At 39.0% G+C, this 20,473-nt stretch overlaps 1 protein-coding gene across 4 annotated transcripts in view; it reads left to right on the forward strand.

The window, feature by feature from the left end:
- The first annotated feature begins 13,187 nt into the window (after positions 1 to 13,187).
- Nol4 (nucleolar protein 4) overlaps positions 13,188 to 20,473 on the forward strand; it is a 276,155-nt gene continuing 268,869 nt past the window's right edge. For 3 of the 4 annotated variants that reach the window (XM_070029360.1, XM_070029354.1, XM_070029355.1), the window contains exon 1: positions 13,188 to 14,011. In XM_070029360.1, the coding sequence (XP_069885461.1) occupies positions 13,748 to 14,011 (264 nt within the window). In that variant the 5' untranslated portion in view covers positions 13,188 to 13,747. Of the gene's footprint in view, positions 14,012 to 15,181; positions 15,283 to 20,473 lie in introns of those variants that run through there. The other variant, XM_070029359.1, reaches the window with a different exon arrangement.

Genomic DNA, 20,473 nt, shown 5'->3' on the forward strand with positions numbered 1-20,473 from the left:
GTGTTTTAATAAGGCCTTTCTTTCCTAATGAAGCTGCTGTAATGAAATGTGTCATCAAAGAAAAGGGTATGGACAGAGTGTTTTTATCTGACAAAGACTTTATCGCTGTTTACCCTGTGAATTTCAGCATGAAATGCGCTACAGTTCAAGGTAGGCATTACTCAAACTGGAAAAATTCCATCATGTCCTTTCCAAAACAAAATGTTTGAAGATTCAGAGGTCTGCAAGTTACCAAACGATTGATTGATGTTTAGACAGAATTTCAGGGTACAATTATTTGTGTGGTAGAAACAGCAAGAGTGTTTTTGCTCAGTTATGTCCTGCTTTCATAAAGGGTGTAATTATTTCTCTCCCAGTTTTTTTTCCTCATACACTTGGAGCTTTATCAACTGATATTTTAAGACAGCTTATACGTAACTTTGAAGAAATCAGAGAAGTAAATTTAATTGAGTTTTAACTGTTCTGTACTGCTCTGTAAGTTACAGTGTATTTTCATATATTATCTCATTTATCTCAAATACCAAAGGTAGTCATATATATTTTTGTTTGTTTTGGAAATGAGATGACTGTGAATCTAGGAAGTTACAAATCTAGCTTGTATGCTAAGTTGTGATAGGACTACATTCTTAGATATAAGTTCATGATCCATTTGGGCATATAAAGTTATGATTCTTCTAGTATTTAAACTATATTAAACAAATCAGACATTTCACAAGATGTGTTCATTTATTTCATGTATTTCACACCAAACCATTTCTTTCATTTGTTAACATGGTTAAGTCAAAGTTAAAAGTGGAATTTTCTGTTAAGGTTAAGATTGAGATGTTTAGATCTCAAATTATATGAATTACTTGAATGTAAGATGACAAAAAGATTTGAAGACTTGCTAGTTCCCATGTCAACTGGTGATAAGAAGCTGAACAAACTATGAAAATTTGTTTTAATAAACTGTCATGAACAATGTAAAATTATTTGTCAAAACTAAAGTTGTTAAATTGTGCAATGTAAGAAACATGTACAGGTGTGATAACAGATTAGAGGAATGACATTTGGTGGTCTGAGCAGGTGAACAAAGGATCAGCTTATTATTTGATGTGCACACTTTAAATATATATGAAGGTGTATATGATTTGCCAATATTGTGAAGAGCTGAATCATTGCTGATGAGCAATAGTGATCTGTGGTTTTACTCTCTTTAGAAGTCTTTTTTTTTGAGGGGGGAATATATCAAGGTAATAATGGTCTCTTAGGATGAGTTTAGAAGTGGTCCTTTTCTTTCCATTGTCTAGAGAAGATTATGGAGAAGGGGGATTTTTTTTCCTTAAATGATAAACATCATAAAATTCACTAGTGACATTGTCTGTAACTTTCTCTTAGGAAGTTACTGTTGGTTTGATTCCCCTTATAAATGTAAGTCAGTTGCTTTGATAAATATGAATCTATTTAGCTTATCTATTTTTCCTGTATAAGTTTGGTCGTTTTTATTTTTAATGATATATTTTAATTCATCAAATGTGTGAATACAGATATTGTCCATAATTTTCTGTTACTATTACACTGATGTCTTTGGAGTAATAATGACCTCTATAGCATTTCCAGATTTGGGGTTTGTGTCTTTTTCTTCTTAGTTAGATGGCTGGTAGGGTTTTTTAATTGCTTTTTAAATATGTGGCTTTTGATTTTTTTATTTTCTTAACTGTTCTTCTATTTATAGTTTCACAGATATCTACTCTAATATTGTAGTAACAACTTCCTCCTCCTCCTCCTCTTCCTCCTCCTCCTCCTCCTTCACTACCCCCTCCTCCTCCTCCTCTTTGCTTTGGGTCTAAGTTTCTCTATTTCTTCATTTCTGAAGATGGAAGTTTATTGCTTTTAGATTTTGGGGGGAGTGCTTATATTTAGGACTATAAATTTTCCTCTGAGCACTACTTTTGCTGCATAACAAATTTTGATCAATTACATATTCATTTAGATCAAAATATTCAAAATGTTCTAAGACTGCAATACATTGTGTCATTTGATATGTAGTTTCTAACTATCTTTCTGTGATCAATTTCTAATATAACTCCATGTGGTTTGGGTGGGAACATACTTTATTATTTTTTTCCTAATGTTTGTGGGTTTTGCTGTGTGGCCCAGAATATGGTGTACTTTGAGAAATCTTCCATAGGAACTTGAGATGACTGTCTATTTTGCTGTTATTGGAGCAAGTGTTCTATAAATGTCACTTAGGTCTGATGATTTCTAGTATTGTTCAGATCATGTTTACCCTCACTGATTTTCTGCATGCTTTATCTACCAATTACTGTCTGAGGGATGTTGAAGTCTCATCTTTAATGGTGAGTTTCTTTCTTTGCTTCATTTTGCATTGCTGTCAAATTTTGCCTCATACTTTTGATGCACTTTTGCTTTGTGACTATGTATTATGTGTTGTGGTGTGTTCTTACAGATTTAAAACCATTTCCTATCTATGGCCCTCAGTATTCCTAATAATTCGTCAATTTCTTTTTGAACTATTTAAGTTTGAATGAAGAATCCATCTATTGTCCATATTAACATGGTACATATCTTCTTAACCCTTTACTTTTAATCTATATGAAACCTTGTATTTTAAACTTTGACAGTGCAGAACTGCATGCTAATCTTTTTCTCTTCCCTGAGAATCTGTCATTGAGTTTGTATATTTAGATCATTCATATTTGTAGAGACTATATCAATACCAATGGATTAATATTATAAAATTTGTATTTGTGCTTGTTGTTTCTATTGTCACAATATTTTTTAGCTCTCTGTTCTGTCCTTGTGTCTCTCTCATTTTCTTTCTCTGGTTTGAATCATGCTGTTCTTTCTTTCTGTCTTTGTTTTTTACTTTTTATTTTTTTTGTATTGGTACTAGGGTTTGTACCCAGGGTCTGCATTCTCCCTGGGCTGTCTTGCTCATGCTGGCACTCTACCATTTGAGTAAGTCTCTCATCTGGCATTTTGCTGGTTAATTAGAAACGGAATCTCACAGACTTTTCTGCCTAGGTTGGCTTTGACTCAAGAGATCATCCAGATCTCAGCCTCCTGAGAAGCTAGGAATACAAGCGTGAGCCACTGGTGCCTAACTAAAGGTGTTATTTCTATTCTTCCACGTTACCTCCTCCTTCAGCATAACAATTAGACTTTTATTACTTTTGCTGATGATTGACATAATATTTATGTGTTTCTTGCTGATGGTAAATTTAAAATTGAAGTCTGACATATATGGGAGTTGTATACTAACTACAACACCTACTGGATTTTCACTAATATTTCAGTAAATCACCTGTGCACCTGGATCTGGAAACAGGACAGTGTGACCCTCACACCTCTCCTGTCACCATCACAGCTATAACCACGTTCCTGACTTTTTATTATAGTAGATCAGTTTTTATCATTTTTTGTTTGTGGTAGTGGCTGTAGGGATTGAACGCTGAGATCTGTCGCTCAAGGCAAGCACTCTATCACTTTGAGCCACAGCTTTACTTCCACTTTTCTGAGGAGATAAGAGTCTCAAACTTTCCTGCCTGAGATGGCTTCCAACTGTGATCCTCAGATCTTAGCCTCCTTGAATAGCTAGGATTACAGGCATGAGCCACCAGCACCTGGCTCATTTTTATTATTTTTGGAAGAAAATCCTTGGCATTTAGTTTTATTTGTGACTTGTGCTAGCTTCTAACCACTCTACAGATATAATTGTTTTTTTTTATATGTTTGTCCAAACACTTCTAATGGAATACTCACTTTAGTCGATCTTAATATGAAACAAATGATAGATGACTTACGGATTTTAGTATATACTATTTTACTATATTGTACTATGCTTTCTTTTTATCCTGAACAATCTTATTGCCTGAATATGTGAACAAAAGTTCATGGACAGAAATATGTTACTGTTTCTTACTAGTCATCATGATCCTTCATTCAAATTTACAATTATTAAGGAAAATAGTCTTACTGAATGCAGGAGGTGGGTGCTAAAATATGACTTACTTACAGTAGGACAACTAGAAGTCCCAAGGTCAGAGTGTTAAAATCACAACATGAGCAATACTCAAAGCACACGACTCCATCACCCTTTAATGTTCTTTCTATGTAGCCTGGAACTGGAACTGGAATTCCCCATTGTTGTTGATATATTTTTCTATCTGCACAGAATTTAAGCTTACCTTTACCAGAACGTAGGTGGCAAGGCTAAGAACATGACTGCTTTAGCATTTTCCAAGGTCTGTGGACTAACATAGGAGTTTTAAGCACAGCTTCCAGTATGCTGTTGGTTTAATGGCTATTTTCCCTACAATGATATTGATAGTGACTTTGCTCCTAGCATAATCTATTCCTTGAGTATGCTGACTACTAAATTTTAGACAACTATCTAGGGGAGAGGGAGTGTTATCATACCATGCTCCAAGTCACATAATCAATATTATGCATGGTGAAGATGAGCTATTTTCTACCCCGGGTTCTATTTCCAGCAGAAGGCCCTCTTATAATCTTGAACCAGTGATAGCATTGCAAAGACAAATCCGCATTTATTTCATTTATAAAGTATATAAATAAGCACTGTGCCTCTATTTTACCTGGCTTTTGCAGGAAAGTATATAAGCATAATTACTTTATATTTATTAACTTGTTGATTCTGATGATAGAGCTTCCTGTTATTTTAGACTAAAGGGTCATATGAAACTTTTCAAATTATTTTTAAAGGATAAAGGTACCAAATCACTTTAGTAAAGTGCGATTAGTAAAGTTAATCTTCCTACAAGATGGTACACTTTTTATTGGAGTCAAAGAAATCTTGAGTTTATAAGGAGTATTGCTCTTACAAAATTTATGATTTGTGTTTTGAAAGGAACACTTACATGCATGTGCTTGAGACATAGCTACCTTTATAACCAAGTTCTACAATGGATTCTTAAATTGTTGTTCTGTCTTTCCCTCTCATGTGGGTTCGCCCCCCCCCCAAGTTATAGATGAATGAATAAGATTACTCTCAAAGTCTTGATTAGTTCGTACCTTCATTGAACCTAATGGGACTGTTGCTAAATTGCTGTTTGTATGTTAGAAAATTTGTAGGTCATACACAAATGTGAAGAAGTTGGCCCTGAGGATCATTTCAATGTAAAATGAGTATTTCTTGAAGATAAATGGCACTGGGGCACTCCTGTGTTGGTACTCTGCTTTACCATTTTAGTGGAATCAGAAAAGTTGATGCTTTAAATAGAATTGCCTAAGAAGGGTTTTTGCACATAAGATGAACATTTAAATTTTTTAAAGTTAGCTTTTATCTCCAAAATTCAATACAAACTTTTAACATGAACTTAAAATTTTGGCACCTTTGGATGTTTACTTTGCTCTGTGTGTGTGTGTGTGTGTGTGTTTAAATTGAGGAACTTAATTAAAGAGTTTCCTAAAAACTCGGGGGATATTTCTTGTGGAAGAGAAAGGATGAGGAATGTCCCCAGGAAATAAAAGGATTTATTCTTTCATGTCCTCTTATTTCAGAGTTACATTGTTTCTGCTATGTTATAGATTCGTATGACTGAGCTCAGAGGACTCCCCTGTAAAAACTATTTCTAGACTATGGTTTTAGCCAAGAAATCTCTGTGTACCATTCTTGTCACTTTTATACTGCAAGTTTTAGGACAAACGTCCTGGAATGATTAATCATATATTATATATAACATACAAGTGCGAGATGATGATGGTGAGGTATAAATTGGTTCACTCACAGAAATAACATTAAAAAATGAAAACATGTAAAAATGAAAATATAATGGGAATTGGAAAGAGGTATATTGCTTCCATTTCCAAAAACAGTTTTGTTTTCCATGATAAAATACTCTAAAAATAATTTTGAAATTCTCCAATAGTACTGTCCACTGATTTGAAGATGAATATGTGGATTGCTGTTTTAGGACATATATTTTGGAAGAAAAGATTAGCCATATGGCTAGTGGGAAACCAAGCAATATTTGGGGCCAGAAAAATGTATTTTCTTTTCTGTTACAGGGACATGAACACCAGACTGTTAACTTTGGACTTTATCATAGTTACAGCAGCTAGCTGAAAATGTCGGGTAGGAGAACATTGAATGAATCCATATTTGGCTGACAAAATGTAAGAACTAGCTGTACCATGAGCTTGTTCATATAGAGATTTAAAGATAGGAATGAAAGAGAGACTAAGAAAACCAAGTGGACTATAATGGTGAATTATTCCTAGTATGCGTGTATATATATATATATGTATATATATATATATACATATACATTCCATATTCATGGAAGTTAAATTCTAATGAATGGCAGAGTATTTAGTGATGGTCTTACCAAATGTAAGTATCAGTAAATTTTCTGTCAAACAACAAGTATAAGATTTCTCATATTTTCTTTTAAGTTAGGAGATGGAATACAGGTACTACTTCCTTACAATTAAGAATATATGGATCTGTATATTTAGTAATGGAAGGCATGAAATTCAGAGAAATATTTAATCTCTGTATGTTTCTTTTCTGAACCAAAGGGTATCTAGTGCATGTTAACAATGGGAACTTTTCAAAATCCTTGGAAAGAAGTGTCAATGTAGAAGAGGTCAACTAATAAAATTAGATTCACTATTACTTTTATACACTTCCCGATTTTTCTGTCTGCATAAGGAGGACATTACTATTTTGGCTTTGTTTAATGCTCACTCTGAAAAGATAACAAGTTTTATGTAATCACATTACTAACAGAATCGGCCATTTGCTTCCTTTACCATTCTTCTTCTTTAGAGTGCACAATAATGCTCCTGATCTCCAGAGTTCAAGGCAGTGAGTGCATCAACCATAATTTCTAGCCTACTTAAGAAGCTCAAAATTCTTGACTGATTGATTCAACTCAATAAACAAGTCTCTGTCCAAACTTTTCTTTAATAGATTGGACCATAGGTTATCCTTGAGATTCAGATTCCTATTTTACCATATTTCCAAGTCTCAATCTAACTTAAAATTGCTCTACCCAAACCATTCAGCTTTTTCTTATTTAAGTTTTAAATGATTTTGAGACTGTAAAAAATGGATCTTACTGACACTTTAGATCTATCTAGTAAAGGATCAATCCAAACTGCCTTGTAATTTTTCTTAGCCATTTCCCACTACCAGTATTATACCAATAGAAGCCAACTTTGGCTACTCATTTCATTGGTGTATACAAAGTCAATATAAAAATGGAGGCTTTCCCTTTGTTGGGGAATGTGAGCAGAGGTGATGTCATTCATTCCTGTGCTTTATAGTCCCTGTATTTATATCTCCAGCCCAGACTTTTCACTGTAGTTCAAGCTTCTAAATTCAAATGCCTACACGAACAATTCTCATGGTATTTCAAATTTAACTTCTCTGAAATTAAATTCTTTCTTCCTGCCTCTCCACCCCAACCTGTTTCTGCTCCTCCCTCAGCCTCCAACTCCCAATCTGTTCCTTCTTCAAACTCCACTCTTTAAGTCAATGGCTCCACTAACCACACTATTAAAGAGAAAACATATCTATATAGCCATCCATGACTCAATCCTTGCTCTTATGTACCACATAGAATCTATCAGTGTGTAAACGTAACTGGGTTGCTATTATGGAATACCACAGATAAGTGGTTTATAAACAAGGAAAACATTTTACTTATAATCCTGGAGCTCAAAAAGATGAACATGAAGACATTGGCCAATTTGTTTGGCTAGTGGCAAGAACCCTCATCACAGCTTTCTTTTGGTTGTTTCTTTACATGGCAGAAGATACAAATCACCACCCTGAGGAGGCATCTTTGACTAGGGTATTGATTGTATTCTGGAATGAGATCTCAATTACATTCTTAAAGGCCCAATCTTTTACTATTATCATCTTAAAGATCAGGATTTAGATAGGGGGCAAAAATCTTTCCATTTCTATGTACAAGGTATCTCTTTACAACATGTTTTCAATCCATCACCACCTGCCTCCTTTGTTACCCCTCCAACCCATCACCATAATGTTTTCTGAAGGCTATTATAACTCCTACAATTTCCCAGAGAGGTCCTCTTATTTCCACGTGTTCACCTTTTCTTTCTTTCTTCTGTGTTCACATTTTCAATTTTTTCTCCTGAAATCGGATACACGTATGTATGTATGCAGTGAAGCTTACAAAAATGTGCATCATTTAATACTCCTGCCTTATATAGTCTAATAGTTTCCTATTGGAAAACACCCACTCTATCATGGATAGCACTGCCCTGTAAGATCTAGTTGCAGAAGATTAGTAGGATCTCAACTTGTGCTGTATTTTCCAAGCTCACAAACTATAATTTTTCATAGACCTTCTCAAATACGCCAAGAAATCTTTTACTTTAGGATTTTTGTTTTTACTTTGAGGTATAGTCCCCCTTCCAAATTCTTCATGGGGCTGAATCCTTTGCATCCTTCACATTATGTGACAATGGTTTCTATTCACCAAGATCTTCCTTGAGCTCACCATGTCTCGCTATTCCTGCCACAGCTTTCTCTTACAGAACAATTATTTTTCCTACTAGTATTGAATTCATGATTTATTTTATTCCCTGTGTATTTATTTATTATAAATAAAACTTTATTTATTCTAATAAATTATTTATTTATTTATTCCTTGTGTATTTCTATTTTCCTTGGAAGCATTTGAGTGCTATGAGATGTGGGCTATATATAGTATCTACCTACTGACCATTTTGATGTTACTTGAGTACTTTGATGTTATTGAGTACTTGGCTTCCTTACTATTTTTAGAATGAAAGATTTTTTTTTTCGGTCACGGGGCTTGAACTCTAGGCTTGGGTGCTGTCCCTCAGCTCTTCAGCTCAAGACAAGAGCTCTACCGCTTAAGCCACAGTGCCATTTCCAGTTTTCTAGTAGCTTATTGGTGTTAAGAGTATCATGGACTTTTTTGCAGGGCTGGTTTTGAGCTGCCATCCTCAGATCTCAGTCTCCTGAGTAGCTAGGATTACAGGCATGAGCCAATGGTACCCGGTGAAAGAATACTTGCATATGTGCATTTATAAAAGGTTTATTGGTTGAACATTGATTTTATGATTACTATGTAGTTTGCATTTTCACATTTAGCTGATGAATCTAGTGTTGCAGGAATATCTGTGATTGATACTAAAAATATACAAGTTGACCATGAAGTTGAAAGAAGTGTAACTTTTATAACAAACTAGTTTTGATTGCTCATTTTTTTAATTTTAGAATTAAAATATAATTTTCAATATACTATTGTCTATCAAACTCTTCTCTCCAATTTTTCTCTGCCTGCCAAATAGGCAGGACTCTGGACCCAGGTCAAACCCGGATGGGTATTGGTGTTAATACATGGAGTGAAGAGCTACATATTTACCAAGATACTCTCTTGGCAGAGACACTTCTGAAGAAGAGGCTAAGTTAAATTCAAGGCAGCCTGTTCAATAGGACTACCTTGTTGAAGAAGAGGCAGAAGATGAACCTTGGGGCAGAGCTGGTAAGAAAACTGTAAAGAAGTGAAAATGAGGAAAATGAGTCCAAAGTGATTCTCTGACACAGAGTTTAGATTTTGTTCATTGCTTTGGCTCTGAGATGGCCGTGATATGCCAGAGGAGTTGGCTCAGCCATCTCAGTCAATAATGCCTACAAGTACAGAGCAGGCTACACTTTGAGTTCTACTGGACGCAAGGGAATCCTCAGGGCTTTTAGAAGATCAGCCCTGAGGTCCTGGAACACTCTGTTCCTTTGCTCCAATTTGAATATTCTTTCAATAATTACATTGTCCTCAAAAATTCATTTTGCAGGATGCACTCTCATATTGTGGGGTTTTATTTTGCCTTATATATTAAATCTAGTTAATACAATACAGGGCTGGGTGATGGGACATTTATTTCGATTCTGTTAGTCTTTTATGTTGAGAGTTTTCTAACTTCAATACATTGGGATGTCAAGCATAATGGTAATACACACATGGTTGTGGTGAATCCCTGACATTTCCATAAGTGAGGACCAACCTCATTGAAACAGCATCCAACAAAAGCCAACAGGAACGGGCCAGGATTGTCATTGAATGCTTCTTTTCTTTTTCCCTTACTTTTGTCCCTAGTTTAGGCACACAGTCTCTTTTAATTAGCATGTACTGTGTGCATTGCTTATTTTGCTAAAATCCTTTATTTGTAAGTGACTTGAAAAGTATAAACTTGCTGGGTACTGGTGACTCATGCCTATAACCCTAGCTACTCAGGAGACTGAGAACTGAGTTTGGGGGTTCAAATCCAGCTGTAGTAGGAGAGTTCATGAGACTCTTATTTCCAACTTACCATTAAAACAGCCAGATATGGAGCCTGGGTCAAGTGGTAGAGCATCAGCCTTGAGGGAAAAAGCTAAGGGACAGTGCCTAGGCCCTGAGTTCAAGCGCCATTTCTGACAACAAAAAAAATATAACCAAGACTCTGTTTGAACAACAAAACGTACCTCAGTGGAAATATAGCACAAGGAATGATAAGAGTTCAGTGATCAGAAACATTTTTTTTCAAGTTGTAGGCTGCTGATCAAGCTGTGCTGGGTTATAAAATAAATGTAATGATTGTCACTAAACCTTACCAAATAAAATAAGTGGAAACAAAGACAAATATCACTGTATATGATGTATAACAAAATACATTTCCCAGGTTTAAAAAAATACATTTCCCATGAATTTGTGGAGGATAGATACATGTATGCACAAATTAGTATTTGTCCCACTGTGAATCAGTGTTTAAAACTGTTTTCAAGACACTATCTAGAGAAGGTTAGGGGAGAGATTATTTTAGTTTGAATGGTCAATAAAGGAAGGCTACCAAAAACATTTTGTAGTTGTAAGTTATAAAACCATTGGAGAAAGTAAATTCTCTCAGACTAGCTTTTTCCTTAATATATAAATATCTTCCTAAACCAGTTATTTGCCCAGAAACTGTTAGTATGGCCAATATACAACAAACTAAGACCTGCTAACTTGGAATTGCCCCTTATCTTTGATACCATAAGGGGAAACTTTTACAGAGTTGCCACTCATTTAGAAAGTCAATTCAACTACTCTACTGCCTAGGATTTTTGTTGTTGTTGTTCCATATATCTTGTGTTTGAGATCCTAATACTGTTTTCATTGTGAAAGGCCCACGAGTAAATATTTGATTCAATAAATTGTAAGTGGCACATTCCCCTTTCCATACACACGCATTAGCTTTACTTGTGGCTTCTATTTGACAGTGCCTTCTCTGAGTTCTCCTGACGTAATATTTATTGGACAAAACAGGGAAGGACTCAGGACCACTGATTTGTTTTACCATTTTTTTAATACAAAAGAAGGAAATAGAATAAGAGCAGCCAGGGTGGCCTCAGGAGAAGCAGAGCTGTTGTTGCAGGAATCTTGCAAGTTAATGAGAATTCACTAGGGACTCAAGAGCAATGGAGAGAGGGGGAGAAGAGGAGATGCAGGGAGGGGTGGGGGGATAAAACTCTTCCTTTGCAGCTGGCCCTCTCCCTCATTTGTTGCTCCAATAAGCAGTAATTAGGTCCTGAGCTAATGGTGTCAGCTGATCTGCTGTTTTTAGGCTAGACCCAGAGGAAATCTCCATGGAAACCCTGCTGGAGTCATTTCCCCCCACCTGGATGCTGTGTGCTCCTTTCTGCCACCTGGCTGCCGCCCGGCCCGCTGCTACCTCCTCCTGCCTCAAACCTGCAGCCCGCAGCATGCGTACTGCCCCCGGGATCCCTAAATGGGACAATTCTGCCCGTGACGTCAGCGCCCAGCCGTCTCCACAGAAACTTTTGTCCCACTGGCCAATCAGAGAGCTTGGAAAGGGCCGAGGGGTGGGGGTGGGAGGAGAGGGGAGTGGGAGGGGTGGGGGTGAGGGGAGAGGCGAGAGGTTTAGTGTGTGGAGCTGCTCGCGCTCCGCCCGGGCTGTCAGTCCCGGCTCTAGCCGCCGCTGCCAGACCTTCCCGGAGACGCGCGCGCGCGCACACACACGCAGCGCACCCCCTTGCACACCCTCGCTCCCTGGCACACACACATACGCACACACACCCACACACTCAGCCTGGCCGAGAAGGAGCCACTGACCATTTTTTTTTTTTTTTTGCAAGTGTCTGGACCAGCTGCGGCGCGGTGGGGGCACAAATACTCCGTGTTCCCACTCGGGGCGTTCGTAGGGGGAGATCGGGACGGGTGGCGTAGGTGGCGGGATCGGAGGCGGACCAGGCGCAGGGCACTGGCCGGGGCCCGTCTGGCGGCTGCCAGAGCCGCTCCCTGGGACCGGGCGCGGGGCCTCCTCGGCGGAGAGTAGAATAAAGAGGAGCGGCCACAGCCACTGCGCGAGGAGGATGGGAACTCCCCTATTTCCAGCCCTGTGGCAGATGGATGGAGGTCCTGAATGGAGAGACCACTGACTTCTTTATTTGCTTGTGTGTGTGGGAGGGGGGATCGTCCTGAGGAACTCAACATTTGTCTCCTCTAGGAGCGGTGGAGGGGGTGTCCATGACGTGGCAGGGGGGGGAAACAGACAACCTGAAAGCTCCCGTCTGAACTGAAAACTGTGGCCCAGCCAGGGGGGAAATGATTTTCCTTCCATGCCGAAGGTTTCGAGCATCTGGAGCATAAACTTACTTCTATGTCTTGTACCACTTCAGCAGAAGCCAGAGGAGTCCTGTGTGGGGATCCCACCATTATCCAGGAGGCCCGCTGCCGGCGGCCTGCCAGCGTTTTTTTCTACGGCTCCCCAGGAGAAGATCTCCTCCGGGGAGCGGGGGTTAACTACATCCATCCTATGGAACTGTGGCCACATCTCCATGACTGCTCAACACGTTTCGGGGACTTCACTCCTAGGACCCATATTATGGAGGGGTCTGGAATTTTAGCCCAGTACATCTGAAGAAATGACATTTTAAAATCACGTCCAGAATACCTTGGTTATCTCAAAATTCTTGTAAAACAACATTTGATAGGCGGGCACACGAGACAGGTAAGAACTTTCTTTCTGGTTCCTGAACGCCTGTCACAGAGAAGGCCAAAGACGAGTAGGACCCAGGAGGAGCGACAGCCCGGGGAGAGGGTGGGGGGGACAGGGAGGGGGGACCCGGGTGCCCTTACTGCGCTCTTGGGCACTCGGGCTGGGCAGCTGCTTTCCGGAGAGGCACCGCTCCTGGACCGCGGGGCCAGCCGCCCGGAAGCCGGCCGGGAGCGCGCGCGCGCGGGGAGAGGAGGCGGCGGCGCTGCGCTCCACCTGCCCTGCCCCGGACACAGCCCGGGACGAGGCGTCGAGGGACCATCTCAAGTCAATATTGGGATTTTTTTTAATAAACCAAGGAATGCGATTTTAATTATTCAAAAGCCCAACTCCTGGGGGCCAGATGCTGTTGGGATGGTCCTGGCCACACAATACTAAAGGGGCCAAGAAAAGCGTCCATCCGAGACATCCATTACCATTACGAATGAACCAGACTGGGTAGCACAGGGCATCGATTGCTGGTGCCCAACCGGACCTTCCTCCTCCCTTCTTCCCGCGGCTGCCCCCACCCCTCCCAGCCGAAGCAGGCTTCCCTCCCCACCCCTCCGCCCCCACCCCCCACCCCGTGGCGGCCGGGACCTCGCGTGTCCCTGCATCGTGGCCTGGGCTACATTTTTCATGAGCCTGGGGTGAACAGGTGCGAAGTGCTCCGGGAGCCTCGGGCCGGCGGCCGGGCGCAGGGAACATGGAGAACGAGCGCGACATGTACCGCCAGTTCCAGGACTGGTGCCTTAGGACTTACGGGGACTCAGGCAAGACCAAGACGGTGACCCGTAAAAAATACGAGCGGATCGCCCAGCTCCTCAACGGCTCCGAGTCAAGCTCCACGGATAACGCCAAATTTAAATTCTGGGTCAAATCGAAGGGCTTCCAGCTGGGCCAGCCGGACGAGGTCCGCGGCGGAGGCGGCTGCGCCAAGCAAGTGCTCTACGTGCCGGTCAAGACCACGGTGAGTGACTCGCCTTCCACTGTTATTTGTCTGCCAGTGCAGCCCGGCGGGGAGGGAGGAAAGGGGGGGAGGGAGGGAGCCCTGAGCCACTGTTGGCTCGTGTGCCCCCACCCTCCTCAACCCCCTCCCCAAGTCATCCCCACTCGCATTAGCCAGGCGCAATTTCCCCACCGGAGGAGCGAGTCTTTTGTGGTCCTTTATTTTAAAGCGGTAGCGCACCTCCAAAGCGCGGACGGGGCCTCCCAGCCTTCGGGCTTCAGCGACCCCCCGCAGCTGGAGCTTTCTTCCAGGGTTGAGCAGCGGCGGCAGCAGCGTCCCACGTCCTTGCGTCCTAGGGCTTGGGCCATTGTCCCACGTCTTTACGCGGGGTGCCTGGCGCGTGTCCCGGCGCCACCACCACCGCGCATAAAGGCCAGGTTGGAACACTTCTCTCCCCCCCCCTCCCGCCCCCTCCAAGCCGCGCGCTCTGTGAACAGATGACTGGGATCAATAGTCTCCAGTGTCTCCTCATTGGCACAAAAGCCCCAGTGTGGCGCGGCTAGCCGTGATTGTGGGGCTTTTCCCCAGGACACTGTCAAGGTGTTATTGTTAGACCTTTGCCGGGGAGACATCCCACCGTCCGGGGGCCGGGATCAATACCCGAGATCCTTGCCATGACCATTTCCATTGTAGATAAGGTCTGGAGCTCTCCCTCCACCCCTTTCCTTCCTTGCCATTTGCACAAATAAAGCCACAGCTAGACGAGGCACAACAAAGAGAGATGAATTGGGGCGCAATCAAATAGTGTGTGTATTTGTTTCTCCTGGGATGGCTCTGGTCTGTTGGCCACAAAGCTTTAGCCGAGCGCTTCGATGGGAGGAGAGCCTAACATAACTCAGCCCCACGGGCATCAGGCGTCAGCCGGTAGGGCTGGTGAGCCGGCAGCAGCCTTGGTTTCCTTTCGAAGAAAGAAGATGGGCTTTAGGGGCTCCAAGTAGGATTGCAGATGTAAGGCGTAAGACCTTTCTGCCTCCTCTAAGGCGTGTGCTTGCCTGGAGTAGGGGTGGGGAAGCTATGCACACTCTTTGTATATTTGCCTCGCTCTGGGATTTGTTGAGCATTTTCCTCCTTTCTCCCCTCCCCTACTGGCAACTGTTTCCTTGTGCAATATTCCTGGAGGAGGCTAGAGAGAGGAGGCTCTGGAAGGCGATGCTATCTCTCACAGAGGTACCTTCACCTGGAAATATGGGCACGTACAGCTTCTCAAAGCATTATTTGGAAGACTCTTTCAGGTTTGCACGAAACAGTTTATGATTTCCCAAAATTAATTAGGTGTAGTTGTTTGTTTGGAGGATGTACGTTTCTTTTGGAATTTCTGTGGCAAATGGGGAATGGAAATAAAGAACTGGGGAAACACACGTAAAAGTTTATTATTTAGAGGTGCTATTGTTGGAATGTTTCTGAGAGGTTATCTGTATAAATGTAGCCTTCTCTTTTAAAGTGACATGGTTAAACACAGCGATGAGATTATTGTCTTGCCTTGCTAAGTGATGAGGGCTAGATTGGCATGAATTAGACTTGAGGTTTATTTACATCTGCATGAGCCAGAAGTCTGTTGTACAGAATGAATTGCTTTGATTCATTTATATTTGGAGTAGCATTAAGAATGTACCAGATAAAATAATCTATTGTTTGGGAAAGTAAATTAGAATTCCAGCTGAATGAATAAAACAGTTAAGGTACAGTTACTTGAAGTATTATTTAATAATTTCATAGAGGCTTTAGGAAAACATTACTAGCTAGTAGCCTTTTTTTGCTTTTGATGTTAATCTAAGGGCCCTCTGTTTAGCTGTCAGATAGTTTTACTTGTATATGGGTCAAATGAGTTTGTACTTGTGTAGATTTGGGTATGTCTATCATATGTGTTAATGTGTGTGTCTTTTAAAAACACCAATTACAATTCTAAATAGCATAGATGCTAAAATGGTTCTAGAAGCACCAAGATGACCACAAATGCACTTACTCAAACCTGAATTCCTGGTTTGATATCTGTATTTCATATAAAAATTAATGCTGACTTGTTAAAGAGCTACTGCTAAGACATCTATTATAGTGACAACTCCAGTAGTAATAATGTGTCATGTGTTTCTATTTTCAGTAAAGATTCCATATATTTATGGGAGACAATGTCATCTGTCAGGTGATATTCTTAGATAATGATTTTCATGTAGTATTTAAGAATGTTCTTCATTCAAGCCTGATTTGAAACATTGAAGCCTGTTTATAATTCATGAACTGACTACAGCTTCTTTCTGAAAAATCTCTACTGTTCCTAACAGAATTATAGGCTCCACCTTCTCTGAGAGACAGCCAATCATCATTTCAAATAAGGAAAGGGTTTTTTTTATCCTGTTTTCCCATATCTCAAATTATTTCTTCCTTAAGAATATGTTGATCTGTCTTCATAATAGCAGGAATAAAATCAGCGAGGAAATAAAAAGTGTATTTTGTATTTACCTCAAAAGCATGTTTGTTTAAAAGGAAGTATTGTATTTCAGTATTATTTTCAAGTAGAGTAAGAATGGCTCCACGCTGCTTGAGGTTTCAAGGTGCTCGGCTGGCTTTGCTGTAAGTGAGGGATGCTTTGCTCCTGATGTTGCCGTAATCCACTGCTACTGATAATTAGACATCATTATTACTGTGAAAAGGGAAAGAGAAAGGGGAGAGGACAGGCCTAGGCTAATTAACTACTTTAGTTTAATGAAGAAAGGGAGACAGATAGCAACTGGGAGGTTATACAAGAGCAGAGTCGACACATTACATATACTTAATTACACATGACCAGTTTTCAGTCTTCTAGTTAAAGAAGCTTTGATTCTACCTCTCCATTTCCCATTAGATGTGCTTCGTAAACTGTCTTTCCTCTCTTTCCTAGGTTTAAATGGTAATAAAAGCCAGCATGTGACAACTGACTTAGAATAAAAATTGTTGACAACTGAAAAAGATAAACACACCCTTTAATATTTGTCCTAGCCATTTCTGAAGCTGAGGTGACCTTTCTCTCACTGATGTTTAGATTGCAATGTAACCAGGGACATGCTGCTTTGTCTCCAAGCAACACTATCCTGTTTTAGGTTTGGAGTGGGACCTACACTTGTCTGTACATTTGAAATTTGTTGAACATCCTATCTGTGTTTTTTCCCCATTGTATTATTCTATACTTTTGCATTAAAAGTGCATTAAACGTGTTAGAAACATAAAGATTGAATTGAGAATACTTTAAATAGTTCTGAAAAATAAAATGACTGTTACTGATGATAACAAACTTTTAAGTTGGGATCATTTTAAGTAAGCATAAGTAGGGTTGTAATACGTTACTCATTTGGTATCTTTGTTCAATTTTTTGTTTTGTGTTTAGATCCTGATTGGTATTTGATTTGGGGCAGCAGTTAGTTCAAACCAAAAATATTATCCTATTTAATAGTTAGAATAGTAAAATTAAAAATAACCAAAGAATCTACTAATCTTTTCTCAAGGTAAAATCACTAAAGCATTTTGATGCATTAAATATCTATTGCATTATATAAAACATTGAGAAGAAATTTGGTGGGCTCATGTTTTATTGGTCTTTAGTCATAAGGAAAGTAATGATTTGAATCTATATAGTCAAATAACATAAGTAGTATTTTCTTAACTAATATTTGTAGAAATAGACATTAAGTTCTAAAACTTACCTTTTATGTGTTTTCTTTATATGTTTTATTATAGAACAGTTAATTTTTATCCAGAAGGCAGTATGCATTATCTTTAGTTATTTTGTTAAAAATGATGTTTTGTTTTCAATCTGTAACTTTAGAATTCATATTGTGCTGGCTGTACATACTACTAAATAATTACGGTACAGTGATTAGAATGAATATTCATGGGCTTGTTCAGAAATACCTAGTGTTTTGTTAGTTTTCTGACTATTGTTTGGGTCAAAAAAATCCTTTATGTTAGTCAGGGAGAAGGAAATAATAGTTTGTAGCATCTGTACAACATTTTCACCTATCCTAACTTCATGTTGGCTATCATATACTGTGTAGTAGACCTGGATATGGAATTTTATGGAGAAAAAAACATGAATGACTTAGCCTTAATCTATTGTGATGCTTTGCATCTATGACACAGAGCCAGATTTTGATAGTGCTCATTGAGGTAGAAGCACATTTCTGCTAATTTTGTATAGTTCCATAGAGTGCTTTGTTCCTGATAACCAACACACAGTGTCAAAGACACTATAGCATGAGCTGGATGCTGGTGGCTCATGCCTGTAATCCTAGCTCCTCAGGAGGCTGAAGTCTTAAGATCCTGATTTGAGCTACACATGCAAGAAAGTGTATGGGACTCCGTTGTCCAGTTAACCACCCCAAATCTGGAAGTGGAGCTGTGGCTTAAGTGGTAGAGCACAAAAAGTCAGTGACAGTGCCCAGAACCAGAGTTCATTCCCTAGGACTGGCAAAATTAAAAATAAAAAATACCATAACACAGAAATGGATGCCAGCAATGTAACTTACTAGCTGGCTTGAGTGGTTTCTTGTTATTGTGAGGAGTAAGTTGTCTATGATAGGTTCTTTGCACAGTGCCTGCATACATTTTTACCATTTTCATGAGTATCAAGGGGCAGGAGATTTGTAGCAATAACTTCTCAAAGAAAAGGAGCACATTAGATTCTCTTGGTATAAGAGGACTGCCAAGACTTGTTTTCTAAGAAAGTGGATGTTGACTTTGCATTGTCTCTTTCCAGTCTTAATAGTAATGGCAATAAGTATAAGGGGGTGAGCAAGACTCAATATACATGTATTTTGCTTCTATAAACATTCTAGGCCAGCTAGGGTTTTGCTCATTAAGAGTTAACTCTACACTCACTCCAAAGGGTAGAGGAGAGATGAGGCATTAGACACATGGAGATAACAAATAAATCTTCTGTCAAGAGTTTCACCCTAAGTCAATATCATAAGGACTTTTCCCTGATCACACTTACGTTGGCTAAGACTTTTTTGTTGTCTAATTGGGACAAATGAGGTGACTCTAGTGTGCTTTAAATTACATTTATTCATGCTTATGATCTTTAGGTAACAAGATAAACATTTATGTATTGATGATGAGAAATAAGACACAGTAGGTAAAGTACAGATTTTAGACTCGGGTTTAAATCCTGGCTCTGACATTTACTGCTGCTGTCAAGCAGGTGTAGCTTCCTCTTGTAAAATGTCAAAATAGTTGCCTGCTTTTGTATAATAATAATAATAATAATAATAGGAATAACATGTACAAGGTAATGTGTAACGTCTATAAAATATGTACAATATATATTTCTAGATGCACAAGACCATGTGAAAAGACTACAACATAGTAAATATAGTAACAGAAATGATTATAACTAATATGGGTAAAACAAAGAATATCATGATGTAGTTTCGGTTATACGGCTGTTATAAACTCAAAATTATATCTAGCAAAAATATATAGTTATATGCAACATGCTTATGCATCTATGTATATATATATGCAGTAATCAAATACCCTGACTCTTCCATTTTTGGAAAATGAATAGCCTTGATTTAGTTAATATGATACATATTTAGTCTAAGTGACATGGACAGAAGAAAATTTAAAAACACCATGCCCAAACTTCCATCTAGATACAACCATTATTTCCTAATTATTAACATAATCTAGATGTATCTCTCTCTATATATATACATGTACAGCATACATAAATATATTTTTTAGAAAGAAGGTTAGACATAATAATTCATATATATGGAGAGCAGGAAGTTTCCCAGAGCTGGAATAATCACTATACACTAATTTAAATAAGAATAAGATAAAGTAACTAAAACAAAAACAGAATATAAAAGTCAGTAATTAGGCAATAAAAGTTAATAAATAAAATTATGGAAACTTCCTAAGTTGCATTATTCTTTTTTCAACTAAAATTTCAATTTTTTATTGTATCATTTTCTCCAATGATAAATAAGGCAAAGGTACAGTTTCATTTCCTACTATTTTTATATTACATTATTTCTTGTTTGTTATTACATCGGCTTACTATAATTATTATATATTACATTTCTTTATATTTCTTACATAATTATATTTATATGATCAATAGTTTTAATATTAATGTTATAATATAGAATGTGGTTTTCAGTGAACTTTGTTAATATCTAAGTATACATTAGTTATGCTTTTTCCTGGTTTTACTTGACTTCAAGTTTCTTTGATATGACCTGATTTAACTTCTGATCATAATTTTTTTTCCTCCTAAAGAATGGTTCAGTAGCCAGGTTCCTATAATCCTAGCTACTCAGGAGGCTGAGATCTGAGGATCACAGTTCAAAGCCAGCCCAGGCAGGAAAGTCTATGAGACGCTTTTATTTTTTTTTAAATCTCCAATAAGCCACCAGAAACTGGAAGTGGTGCTGTGGATTGGCTTAA

This window comes from Dipodomys merriami, unplaced genomic scaffold, assembly GCF_024711535.1.
Source record: "Dipodomys merriami isolate MVZ:Mamm:240054 unplaced genomic scaffold, mDipMer1.0.p SCAF_2, whole genome shotgun sequence".
Classification (NCBI taxonomy): Eukaryota; Metazoa; Chordata; class Mammalia; order Rodentia; family Heteromyidae; genus Dipodomys; species Dipodomys merriami.